General features: G+C 45.3%; 1 protein-coding gene across 5 annotated transcripts in view; it reads left to right on the top strand.

The window, feature by feature from the left end:
• The window catches only part of LOC123511139 (SHC-transforming protein 1-like), an 83240-nt gene extending 72011 nt beyond the window's left edge, over window positions 1-11229 (top strand). For all 5 annotated transcript variants that reach the window (XM_045266761.1, XM_045266765.1, XM_045266762.1 and 2 more), the window contains 8 exons: window positions 2592-2662; window positions 4771-5005; window positions 5494-5681; window positions 6210-6469; window positions 6817-6948; window positions 7448-7668; window positions 8159-8269; window positions 8764-11229. In XM_045266761.1, coding sequence (XP_045122696.1) covers window positions 2592-2662; window positions 4771-5005; window positions 5494-5681; window positions 6210-6469; window positions 6817-6948; window positions 7448-7668; window positions 8159-8269; window positions 8764-8895 — 1350 coding nt within the window. In that variant the 3' untranslated portion in view covers window positions 8896-11229. The remainder of the gene's footprint in view (window positions 1-2591; window positions 2663-4770; window positions 5006-5493; window positions 5682-6209; window positions 6470-6816; window positions 6949-7447; window positions 7669-8158; window positions 8270-8763) is intronic.
• The last annotated feature ends 1717 nt before the right edge of the window (window positions 11230-12946 follow it).

Here is a 12946-nt window from a genome sequence, read left to right as displayed (position 1 = left end):
GGGTAGTTGGCCTAATGGTGGTGGCTGATGGCTAAATGGTTGTTTAGATGGAGGCTGTATTGCTCAAGTACTGGCGGGCGGAAGACGTGTGGTAGAGGTGACTGTGGACTGGGACTGGGAGTGGGAGTGGGAGGGCAGGAGCACAGGGTGGAGGTGGAGGTGGAGATGAATGTGGATAGAGAGAATTGGGTTAGGGAACTGAGTGGTGGAGAGTACCAAGCTAGGAGAGATAGTGGTGATGCGGTTGGTGATGTAGAGCAGAGAACCTTGCTGAGTGGTGGTGGGGGTGTTGGTTGGTAGTAGTAGTAGTAGTACTGGTGATGGTGGTGGTGATGGTGATGGTGGTGGCTGTGTTGGCGATAGTTAATGAAAGAAGTGTGAGTGTAGGCGGGTGTTGCGTGTAGTTAGCAGTGGTAGTAGCATTAGGTTGTGGTGATGGTGGTGGCTAATAAGAGAGATGGTAGGTAGAGGAGGTGGTGATGGTAGTAGTGGTGGTGGTGGTGGTGGTGTGTAATGAGGATGTCCGGGGTAAGAAGAGCTGTCCCACCCCTCACCCTCACTCATGCTCCCCCACCTTGCCTCATTCCCCTTCACTCCCCCTCATCCACCCCTCACACACTCCTGTTCCACCTTCACCACCTCATACACCACCACCACCACCACCACCACGCACCCCCCAACCCCTAACCCCTAACCCCTAACCCTCAACACACTCCCCTACTCCTCCCCCTCATTCATTGCTCCATCACCTCACAATGTTCAGTAATACGTGTAGAGAGAGAGAGAGAGAGAGAGAGAGAGTAGTGTTGGAGGAGGAGTAGGAGGTGGAGGAGGAAGAAGAAGAGAGGAGGAGGGCGGATGCGAGCCACAGAGACTGACTGTAGCCTCTCAATGACAGTATGTATCCGGCGGCCCCTCCCTCTCTCATCCTTTCTTCCCTCCCTCGCCCCCTCCCTCCCTCCCTCCACTCCATCCCTCACTCGTTTCATCTCTCATTCTCTACAGCCTCTAACACTCACTCACACAGACACACACTCCTTTCATAGTCTCTCTCTCTCTCTCTCTCTCTCTCTCTCTCTCTCTCTCTCTCTCTCTCTCTCTCTCTCTCTCTCTCTCTCTCTCTCTCTCTCTCTCTCTCTCTCTCTCTCAGGAATAGATAAGTATATATTTTCTCAGATGCAGAATGATAAGGTACCGCGCTGCTTTTTTTTTTTTTTTTTTTTTTTTTTTTCCCCGAGGCGCAATGAACAGGCAGTCCGTCTCATGCAGTGTTTGTTTGTGTTGATGGCGGAGTAGTACACGCCTGCTGGTCTTGTGTCGGGTGCTGAGTGTTCGCGGAAAGCCTCAGCACTCGCCGTATTGCTGTCTTACGTAGTGGAGACTCGTGAGGTGGTAATGGACAGTGTGGCGAAGGAGAATTTAAGCTTGGTTGGTTGTGTGTAAGCAGAGAAGTTCACGTGTTGAGAGAGAGAGAGAGAGAGAGAGCCAGGTTATAATGCGTAGTTACAAGCGTGCTACATATTATTACTTCTGCTTGGTAGGTTAGAAATATACATACGAGGTGGAATTAGTAAATTAGAAGAAAAGATACTAAGGAAAAAGAAAAAAGAAAAAAAAAACAGGGAAGAAACTAGAGGAATATGGAAGCTTTGGAAAGAAACAATAGGAACGATCATATAAGCACATGCACTGGTAACAACGATAATTACAACATAGATGACTAAAGTATAGAAGATTGAATACTCTATGACGGATGTGTATACAATATTTACGTCAACTTCGACTATTATGGAAATGTAGACAAAAATAAGTTGCATAAAGTTACCATATAGTGTTGGGAGTGCCGTCTATAGGATTAAAGGTACCAGAGAGGATTAGAATCACCATTTAGAAGATCAGAGATGCTATAAAGGGGATTGTAAATTGTAGAGAGCGTTAGAGGTTCCATAGAGGAGTAGAAGCACCATATAGCGGATTGGAAGTAACATAAAGAGGATTAGAAGTTATAGAGATTTAGATTCCATAGAGGATTTAGAAGCACTTAATAGATGATTAGAGGTAACAAAGAGAATTACAGGTTATAGAAAGCGGTAGAGGTATTATAAAGAGGATTAGAAGCACCATATAGAGGATTGGAGGTAACATAAAGAGGGTTACGAGTTATAAAGAATTAAGATTCCGTAGGGTGGATTTAGAAACACTATATAGAGGATTAGAGGTAACAAAGAGGATCACAAATTATAGAAAGCGTTAGAGGTATCAGAGAGAGGATTAGAAGCACCGTATAGAGGATCAGAGGTAACACAAAGAGGATTACAGGTTATAGAAAGCGTTATACGTATCAGAGAGAGGATTAGAAGCACCAGAGACATAGACGTACCATACAAAGAATCACAAGTTATATAGAGTGTAAGAGGTACCGCACAAAGGATCAGAAGTACCATATAGGGAGTTAGGGTTAAATACTCGTGGTTACAGGGAGAGTACCGCGTTATGAGTGGAGGGAGTGAGTAAGTGAATGAGTATTGAGTGGCGGGTAGCGGTGGTGGTGGTGGTGGTACTGGTACTGAGTTGTGTCCCTTGTATTACAGTACATTGGCTGCCTGGAGGTCAACACGTCAATGAAGAGCCTCAACTTCGACACCAGATCACTCATCGCAAAGTAAGTACAGTACATGCATTCCCGAGAGAGAGAGAGAGAGAGAGAGAGAGAGAGAGAGAGAGAGAGACCCAATGGTAATGTAAATAAACAAACAAATACATCGCCTTCCTGAAGTAGCCGCGGCTGTAACCTAAGAGGGGCAGGGAGAGGGGAGGCAGGGGAAGGAGGGCGTGTGGCTGGGCTGTAGGGGGGGAAGGGAGGGGGGCGTGGTCACCTGTGCCCCGCAGCTCTCCTGGGTACGGGGCGAGCCATCACTGCGGTCTGGGTATTGAAAGAGACGAGGCCAAGGAAGAGGAGGAAGAGGCCAGGAGAGGTTAGGTGAGGCCAGAAGTTAGGTGAGGTGGTGGGAAGTGAAGGAAAACAGAAGTTGAGTGAGGTAGTGGGGAGAGAGTGAAAAGATAGGCCCAGAGGTGGTGGGGGAGAGGAGAGAGAGACTGAGAGACGTGGGAGGGGTGGGAATAACAGATTTCAAACATAGAGGCCTAAACAAACCTGGCCTAACCTAACTGTACCACACAACAAGCAACAAGGAAGCAATAATGAACATCAACTACCACCGGCCAGTGAAGGAGGTGTAATGGTAGGTGGTATGGTGATGTAGTGTGCGTATGGTGAGGCGTGGTGGAGGCGCAGTGAGGAGGAGAGGAGAGGAGAGGAGAGGAGGGAGCAGGTGGGGGCGTGAAGGGGAAGGGCGGGGCTTAGGATGCCAATTGGGGTTAATAAGGTGAGGGAGGGTTAAACGAGGTTAGAGGAAATTAAGGAAGGCCACGAGATGGTTACTGTAGGGCAGGTGGGGAGAGAGAGAGAGAGAGAGAGAGAGTTTGTTTAGAGATGAAGGAGAGCATAGGAAGTGTAATCTGCTTGTTGACATGAGTTTTGAGTTCTTTCAGCATTGGTTGTGAGATTTGTAAGTCAAGGAAAGCCAGGATGAAAGAAGGAAGTTATTATCATTTTATTTGTTTTATTTATTCATTCATTGTAGATCTATTTATGTGAGGTAGCTTTGGGAGAGGTTTTATATCGTTAGGTTCAGTACATGGACTACAATATGCATTCATTTGAAAGTGTTCCCAAAATTATTTAGCCTCACACATTGAAATGAAAAAAAATATCCACCTCACGCCAGCCATGTTCCTGTCATTCCAGAGAGAGAGAGAGAGAGAGAGAGAGAGAGAGAGAGAGAGAGAGAGAGAGAGGCCACAACACCACTCATTTCTCACATAAAGAATCCTGCAGACCACAAAACTGCTCCACCCTTGTTTATAGCCAGCTGTCCCTTGATCACCAGGTACCCTCCCCTCATCCCCACCACACCCCTTTCCTTCACCTCTCTAGCTCACCCTCCACCACAGCCCTTCCTTCGTACTCCACGCCACATCCCCATCCCTTCACAGACTCCCATAGCCTTCCATTTCCACCCCTACCTCATGCTACACTAAACCACACACACCTTAGAACTTTATGAGCCCTTACACCTTTGATTTACATGGAGCAAGTCTCGTTTCATTGCCTTAGAGTAACATCCCAACACTAAAAGCTTCAGCATCTACACTTTCGCAGTCTAGACACCCATCCCTGCAGTGCTACTTCATCTAACAGTTTTCCAAGGGTGGTTCATGGCTAGGATAGACTATCAGGTTAGTGCAGCTGGTAGAGGTTTGAGAGGACAGACAGTAGATGGGGATGATAGGTGGGTGTTGGTATGCTTCAATTATGCTTACAGAGTGCCCTATCCAAATTAAAATTGTAGGTTTATTTATTTTTTTTTTATTTATTTTTTTATTTCATGTTTAAGCTGACACTTCAGTGGATCCTTTTCTCTATTATTTTCCTCCTTTGTCAGTGCACATCTTCTATTAATAATAAAACTAGGACTCCACAGCAATATTCAACAGTGAAAGTCAATTGTGGCACTCATTTAAGAGGAAAGTTGCAATACATTTATCCCATTCTTTTGGCTAACTCTCTTGGACCTGTTTGTGGAATGGCTTGTAAGTGGGCCTTTTTTACTTCAATTGTTTCTGCTGCTCTTGGCCAAATTTCCTCTCCTACATAAAGACAAGAAAAAATGTACCTTCTCTTGCATAATGGTTCCCTTCCACCACTAGGGAGTGCATCAGCAAGGTGTGTGAGGCTGCCGGACTCAAGACTGCCGACCGCAAGAGGAAGGTGGTGAAGACAATCAGCCGCATCCTTGGTGAGCGGCCCCTTATGGAGCATGCAGGGAGCAATGTCAACCTCACCATCACCAGCACAGCTCTCAACCTCACCAACCTGGAGTCGGGCCAGATAGTTGCCTGCCACGACATGCCCAACATATCCTTCGCTTCAGGGGGTGATCCGGTGAGTGGTGTGTGTGTGTGTGTGTGTGTGTGTGTCAGAGTAGGTATAGGGGGCAGAATCAGAGGTTGAGGCTGCGAGGAGAGGAGGTGGTGGTGTGTGTTAGGTGTTAGTTGAGAGTAAGAAGAGGTATTTTTTCTCTTGTATATAGTAAGAAATGAGGAAGTGTTCATAATATTTGCATGTGGAAGTTTATCTCGTATGGCACAGAAGGAGGAAGTGAAGGCAGTGTGTGGTGTGCTGGAAGATATTGAAAGGCCTGTTTAGTGTTACAGAGAGGGTAGTAAAGCGTGGATACCATTACTCTGTGCTTGTCTCCTTGCCATCCTCTACACATTTTTCTTCACTGTAGAGAAGATTGAAAGTGGTGGTTCCTCACATTTTTGTACATTACATGGTCTATTTAGGTTTGAGTCTGCTATCACCACTTCATGCACCACACCATAGCCTCTGTAGCCTGCCTCTCCTGACCCTCTCCTTCCATCTCACAGGACACACTGGACTTCATCGCATACGTGGCCAAGGACAGTCGGTATGGCCGCGCATGTTTTGTTCTGGAGTGTGGGGGCGGCCTGGCTCAGGACGTCATCACCACCATTGGCCAGGCCTTTGAGCTGAGGTTCAAGGAGTACCTCAAGCGCACTCCCTCCGTCCAGTACACCAGCGTCAAGTCTGACAAGTAAGGGAATGATTTGCAGCTGTTCAGGAGACTTTGTGGTGATGTTTTTATGTGTACCCATTACCAGAAAAAATATACCTGATTTTTCAGTCTTGTGCAACAGATAACGCTCAAATGTGTTTTTGTGGCGATGAAAGAAACTCCAGGAAGAAAATACTAAAAGCTCATACTACTTACATCAACTTTATGAAAGTAGCTCAGTGTCTTGGAGGTTGATGAGAAGTAATCAAGATGAGACTTGCTTGCAGTAACCTGTCCAGTGTTTATGGATTTCATCAGTGTTAAATTTTCTGTTGATTAAAACTTGATTACTCACAGGTTGTCAGTGGATTAGAGGACTTCAGAGTGAGAGTGTGTGGCAGGTTAATTGGTTAAGCATTAGGGAAGGGAAACAAATATAAAGAAAGGTGAAGGTGATCATTTATGAGTACATCTGTATGTTGAATGATGGATGTTTATTTATAGTTTGTTTTGTTGAGGTCATGTATGTTGTGCTTCATCTCATTGTACTGCCCTTCCCTCCTCCAGATCAGGCATCAATGGTGAGGGTGGCATCACCTGGGGGCGTGACGACCCTGAGTACTACAATGACCTGCCTGGGAAGGTGCCCCCCGACCTGCCGCCACCCCCTGTGCCCCCGCTGCCCCAATACTCAGCTTCAGAGAGCAAGCGTTCTGTCCTGTCCAGCCCAACCCCCACCCCAGCTCCCAGTGCCTCCTCTTCCTCCTCCCCTGTGCCAGCAGCAACCCAGCCCCTCGCCAACTCTCACCAGACACTGTCCAGCAAAGGTACTCTCTCCATCCTTTTCACCAGGATTAGTTGAGGGTACATGGACTTTCTCTTTTTGTGTCTCCACTTGCTGGCTCTGTGGTCACTCTTTTTCAGTGTAGTAATGAAGCTCCCTTGATGTTGTAAAGCCTCTGATCCTGTTTCATGTTCATATTAAGACATGTTTTTTATCTTTCAGGACATAAATTCCACTTAAAAGCTTAAGGAATTGACTAGTGTTTTTATCCTCTACATTTTAGTTTCTGTGATTGAGGTCATCTATGCTTTTTGTGCACACATCATATGCAGGATTGGGTCACACTGTGGAGATGTTATTCTTGGCTAATTACACTTACATGTGTTGCAGTGTCGGACAACCTGATTGACCTATCATGTGAGGGCACAGCACCGGGGCCGCTGCGCAGTGAGCCGGAGTATGTCAATGATGCCGTTATCAGACAGAAGCAGCTGATGGACCAGCGGGACCCATTTGACATGCGTGAGTACTGTGGGCCACACTGGTGAACCAGAGGTGGGCTGAGGTGTGTAGTGGTGTGGGGAGCTTGACTTGTTGATGTGTTGAGCTGGAAGTGATGAAATTTACCTTAAAGAATGGAAAAGGACTAAGTTAAGAGATCTATAATGAACTGGAATACAAACATGTCATATAGCCAATGTCAGGAAACATTATATCCTGTTGGCAGACAGCATGTGATTATATGATATCTCAAGAAACATTATCTGTATCACTTTTCACTCAGGTGTTGTATTCTTGCATTATTCCTGAAAGTAAGCTGTTTTGATGATTGTTTTTTTTCCATGCTGAGTACAAGAATGAATCTCATTTTTATTTTATTCATTGATTTATCTCATTGAGTGATGCTGTGGTCAAAGACATCTTGGTTGTGTGTTTAGGGAGCAGGATAGTGTGTTGTGTTCAGGAGTTGTAGTTCATGGTCATCCTGTCCTGGGGGCTGAAGGTCACCTCTGCTCCACAGAGCCATTCATCATGCAGCTGTCTCAACTGAGTGGGGGTGTTGCTGCTCCAGCCAGTGGAGCAGCAGCAGCAGCAGCTGTCGGAGGCACAGGGACCGTTGCGGGTGGAGCAGTTGGAATGACAAACAAGCCTCTGCCTCTGAATCAGCGGCTTCAGCTCCAGCGTGAACCCTGGTTCCATGGCGCTATAAGTAGGAAGGAGGCGGAGATGTTACTGCGGCAGGTGTGTTGGGGTGTCTGTGAGGGTGTGGGGCATGTGTGGGAAGAGGAGGGAGGTGTGTTGTTCCAGCCTGAGTTGTCTATTTTAAGAAATCAGGATCATAAATGAAAGCTTTTAATTATTTTTTGTTTTTGTGTTCATGTCAGATAAAATTTATTAAATTGCCAGTTTGATAAAAGGAACTTCAAACTTAATTTATGGAAGGACAATGAAATGAAAAATCAATTAAGAAATTGTTTGAATGTGCACAGGGTTGGCTGTTCATTCCATTGAACTTCAGGCCTTTGTTAAATCCTTTAGAGAGTCACCAAAGTTGTTTGAGGAGAACTAGAAGATTGCCTGCAGATCTTGATTTTGTGGTGACCAAAGGGAACTTTGTGACCAGATTGGTGCTTCACACAAAATTATTGGGATTTTCAGATTTTTCCTCTCATTTTTCACTTATCATTTTCCTCACTGTCCACCTGTGTCCAACCATTTATCTGTCCTGCAGGACGGGGACTTCCTGGTGCGGGAGTCCCAGGGCACAGTGGGTCAGTACGTCCTGACGGGGATGCAGAACAACACCAAGAAGCACCTTCTGCTTGTGGACCCTGAGGGAGTGGTGAGTCACCTGTACCTTCTTCCTCCTAAAGCTCCTGATCATTTAATTCCCTGCCTTATGTACATGTTAGTGATGACCATAGATAGACTACTTTAGATGAATATGTTATACAAAGTACCAACAAAGCCACAGTTGCATATATTTAATGTTGTGGTTTTCCTTCAGTGAACTTTTAATGTAACAGAGTAAATTTTTTAACTAACATAGAAGGCAACTGGCTTGTTTACTTCTTTCTCAGTATTCAGTTCTACAGTGTACTTATCATTGTGCATAACAACAAAGATTTTAGATCGGCTTAACCAGAGTGACATGAACTGACAATAATCTAGAGAAACATTCCTTGTGTGAGAGTGAAATAATCATTATATCGTAACAAATACATATTTTTTTAGATATTCACAGGTTCTTTTGTTGGTTTTACTATGAAAAATTATGACATGATAGTCTGTCAAGTGTACTCCTGCCTGTTGTCACTGAGCACGTCCCTTCCCCAGGTGAGGACCAAATCACGCACCTTTGATAGCGTGAGTCATCTCATCATCTACCACCGGGACTACGAGCTGCCCATCGTGTCTGCCGAGTCAGCACTCCTCCTGCGCAACCCAGTCCTAAGACACCCCCGCTAGGCCTCAGGGTTCAGTGGAGGGGCTAAGGGCTGGGAGGAGGGTGTGGGGGATCAGAGGATCCCCACCCCATCCACCCACCTCCCCAGGCCAGTCCGTTTAGGTGTTTCGTCGCACAAGTACCATAACTTATATTTTGTACCAGTTAGTGCAGTGTTAATGTCTGTGACTCTATGGTCCAGGGGAGTGTGGGGGAGGGTGAGTCAGGGTGTGTGGGGGGAGGGGAAGGGAGGGAGGGGAGTCCTAGGGTAGGGTGGAGTGTAGGAGTCTGTGTTCCTCTGTAGTACAAAGAAGTAAGTTTGGTTGGTGGCTTATCTGTGTGTGTGTTTGTGATCTGTGTGTGCAGTGGTGTGCACATGCTGCCTTTCTTCATGATACTCACTCTGTCTTACTTCCCAACACACACACATGCACACGCACACGCACACACACACACACACACACACACACACACACACACACACACACACACACACACACACACACACACACACACACACACACACACACACACACACACACAGTGGAGAACCTCTTTATGCAACCCAAGGTGACTAATCAACATAAACACTATTTCTTGCCATTTTCCAATATTTAACCCGACACATTTCAGATGTTCTATTCCCACAAACTGGATCATGGGACACCACTTTCATTGCCATGAATTTTATACTTGGAGAGTTCACTGTGCTTGCCACATCTTCCCTTGTGATGGATCAGAAACATCTGAAGTACACACATGCTTTCCTCTGCCTAGCTAAAGTGCAGAATTGAGCCTTAAGTCACAGGAGTCCAATTTCAGCACAAATGGTGATGAGTAACTCTGGATTTTTGAATTTATATTTTTCTACATGATGCACAAAATATTGAACTGGTACTTAAATGTTGGAGCTTACAATTGTACATGATAGTTTTGTTGATAGTTTTGCCTGTGAAATATTTCCCTGTCTTGAGCAGCACTCATTGTGGGTTTCAGGGATGGCCATGGCAAGGGTAGTTTGGGAGCAGTTGAGACAATCATGTTGCAAAAAATGTGCCACAGAAGCCTTTTGAGTTAGTATTTTGTGCTGTCTGCAAAATGTGACTGATGCCCTGCCTGTGAGCTGTTTAGGGAGGCACAGCGAATTTTCTCTTCATAGACACTAGACTGAACAGTATGAATAACAAATGCACATCAATATACTGACACAGGCATGTGCACACAGCACACATAACTAGAGAGATTAACAGGGAGCCCCCAACTCTAGCTCAACCACAGAGTAACACAGACATCTCCCCCACTGAGGAGGAGGAGAAGAAGGAGACAAGGTGCTGTTGAGAGGTGTCACTAGAGTGGAAACTGAAAAGCTCTTGGCAGTCGGCACCTGCTTTTATGTGTGGCTTGAGAGGGATGGAATGAAGCTAGAGTTGCAGGAGTGATAGTGTTGTGGGATGAATCAAGTGAACTTGGTATGGGAACTGTGGGTTTTGCAAGGACTGCAAGAGACAGGGAGGGAGAGAGGCCAGGCTGGCATGGAGGGTAGAGAAGTACAAGCTGCATTTGGAAGCCTGAAATGCACTGCATCTGGAGCAATACACACCTTGAGTCCCTCTCACAATAACTTAGACTGACCACCGCCAACCTCACCACTGGACGCACACCTGCCCTGCTCTCCAGGCCTGCACGTGTGTGGCAGCGTGACAGCACGGCAGGTGTGTGTGGGTGGCTGCAGGTGTGTGTGTGATTCAGAGAGCAATAGGTTTTCTTACTGGTAAACCCCAACTAGGTCACTAAACCAAAGACATAATGTAACGTAGGGCCGGGGAGGAGTAGGTGGAGGAGGAGGTGAGGGGGGGAGCCACCCACTTCACAATATCAGTGAGCCAACCACTACTAAGGTCTATTTTTCAACAGATATTTTTGCTACACCCCATGACTGTGTGTCGATAATTGACAAATCTTGCCTTGTAGCCTCTAGAAGTGACTCTGTCCTCATTTAGTTAAGTGTATTATATGTTGTAAAATACTACTGTAATTGATTCACTGTTAAGGTTTACATTTAATTGTACATAACATGACAGGACACATACATACAAGCATACATCAATACATGCAGTCCAGGTATTTTAATGTTGTGTGTGCCAAAAGATATTGACTCAATTATTAACTATTATTTCTCTCCCACATTGGCCATTGATAATCAAAATGTTTCTTTATTATTAGTTGCTCGTATATAACTCGGCTGATTCCGAAACCATGTGAAATAAATACATACTATTGTAAAAATTGACACAAGTGTGAATGGTCATAAATCACTGTAACTTTGTATTAACAAGTGAATAAAATATCACCTATGACACCCAGCCTGTCATGAACTGCCTCTTCAATCTTGTATCCTGGGCACAGGATTTCATGCTCATTAATCTGTAATGTTTCATTTTTCAGGGTGTGCAGTGGAAAACTAGTGCAGGGGTGTGAAGTGTGCAGGCTGGAAGTGTTCAGCCCTTACACTGTCACTCAAGATGTGTAACATGTATGCCCACACCAATCAGTTTCATTATTTTTCTTGGTGAAATTAATTTGTCTCACCATAAAACTAAGCAAATATGATGGTATACTTTGCAGAAATTCCGTTGGTTAAATGCCTTATAGTTGTACAGGCAAACACAGGTGCATTGTTGCATATATTCTTACTACAGTAGAGTGATGATGATGATGTAGTTTTCAAAAGATGCATTTGAAGCAAAAGAGTGCATGCATGAGAGCAGGGTTTCCCAAAGTGGGAAAGTGGGTGTTGGAAGGATCCAAGGGGGTGGTAAGGAAAGAGGGGACGGAAGGGGGCTGTCAGTAGGACACCACAACCAATCCAAAAATATTCTGGTATTGGGAATTTCAAAGAGAGAGAGAGAGAGAGTTATAGGGTGTGTGTGTGTGTGTATATCTAGTTGTATATCACAGGGTTCAAGTGGGTTTCATAGTGACCTGTCTCCATATCTACTTATATCCAGCTTTTCCTTAAATATCTGCGCACTTTCTGCTGCTACAATCTCTTCACTCAACCCATTTCAGATGTCCACCGTCTTGTGTGTGTGTGTGTGTGTGAGTGAGATGAGTGAGTAAGAGGGGGAGTAAGGAGGAGTGTGTGTGTGTGTGAGAAGAAAGGAAAAATTGGTTGATTTTTTGTTATGGTACAAATTGCGTTCTTGTGTGTGTGTGTTTTACTGTTTGATCTGCTGCAGTCTCTGACGAGACAACCAGACGTTACCCTACGGAACGAGCTCAGAGCTCATTATTTCCGATCTTCGGATAGGCCTGAGACCAGGCACACACCACACACCGGGACAACAAGGTCACAACTCCTCGATTTACATCCCGTACCTACTCACTGCTAGGTGAACAGGGGCTACACGTGAAAGGGGAGACACCCAAATATCTCCACCCGGCCGGGAAATCGAACCCCGGTCCTCTGGCTTGTAAAGCCAGCGCTCTAACCACTGAGCTACCGGGCGTGTGTGTGTGTGTGTGTGTGAAGGACAGAGAGATAGGAGGAGGATGTGAGATTTGGTTTAGTTTGTGATGTTGCAAGTTTTGTTTTTGTGCTTTTTGAATGTAAGAGAGAGAGAGAGAATTATAGTGCTTTTAGCTAGTATTGTTGCAAGTTTGTGTTTTCTGTGTCTATCTTTATAAACAGATATACTTGAATATCTGTCTTGTGTGGAATTGGCAATGTGTGGATCAATGCACCAGCGTGTTGTTGATGAGTCTCACACCAGCAGGACTTGTTACTTCAGTCACCTCCTCCGGCTATCACTCCTCCTCAGAGCAGCTCCTGTTGGCATGGTGACAGATTCCACAGTGCACAACCCATCAGGCAGTCTCCTACACACACACACACACACACACACACACACAATTGCTTACCATGTTTTTCTGCTTCCCTGTGTCTTCAGTTGAGGATAGATCCGCAGATACCACGCGCCTCGTGACTTGCATCAATAAGACTCACAATTGGTGTATGATTAACTTGAGCAATAAGAAAAAATAGAATAGATAAATGAATAAAAATAAGTAGTA

Source organism: Portunus trituberculatus, chromosome 31 (assembly GCF_017591435.1).
Source record: "Portunus trituberculatus isolate SZX2019 chromosome 31, ASM1759143v1, whole genome shotgun sequence".
Lineage (NCBI taxonomy): Eukaryota > Metazoa > Arthropoda > Malacostraca > Decapoda > Portunidae > Portunus > Portunus trituberculatus.
This window is presented reverse-complemented; position numbering and strand designations above follow the sequence as displayed.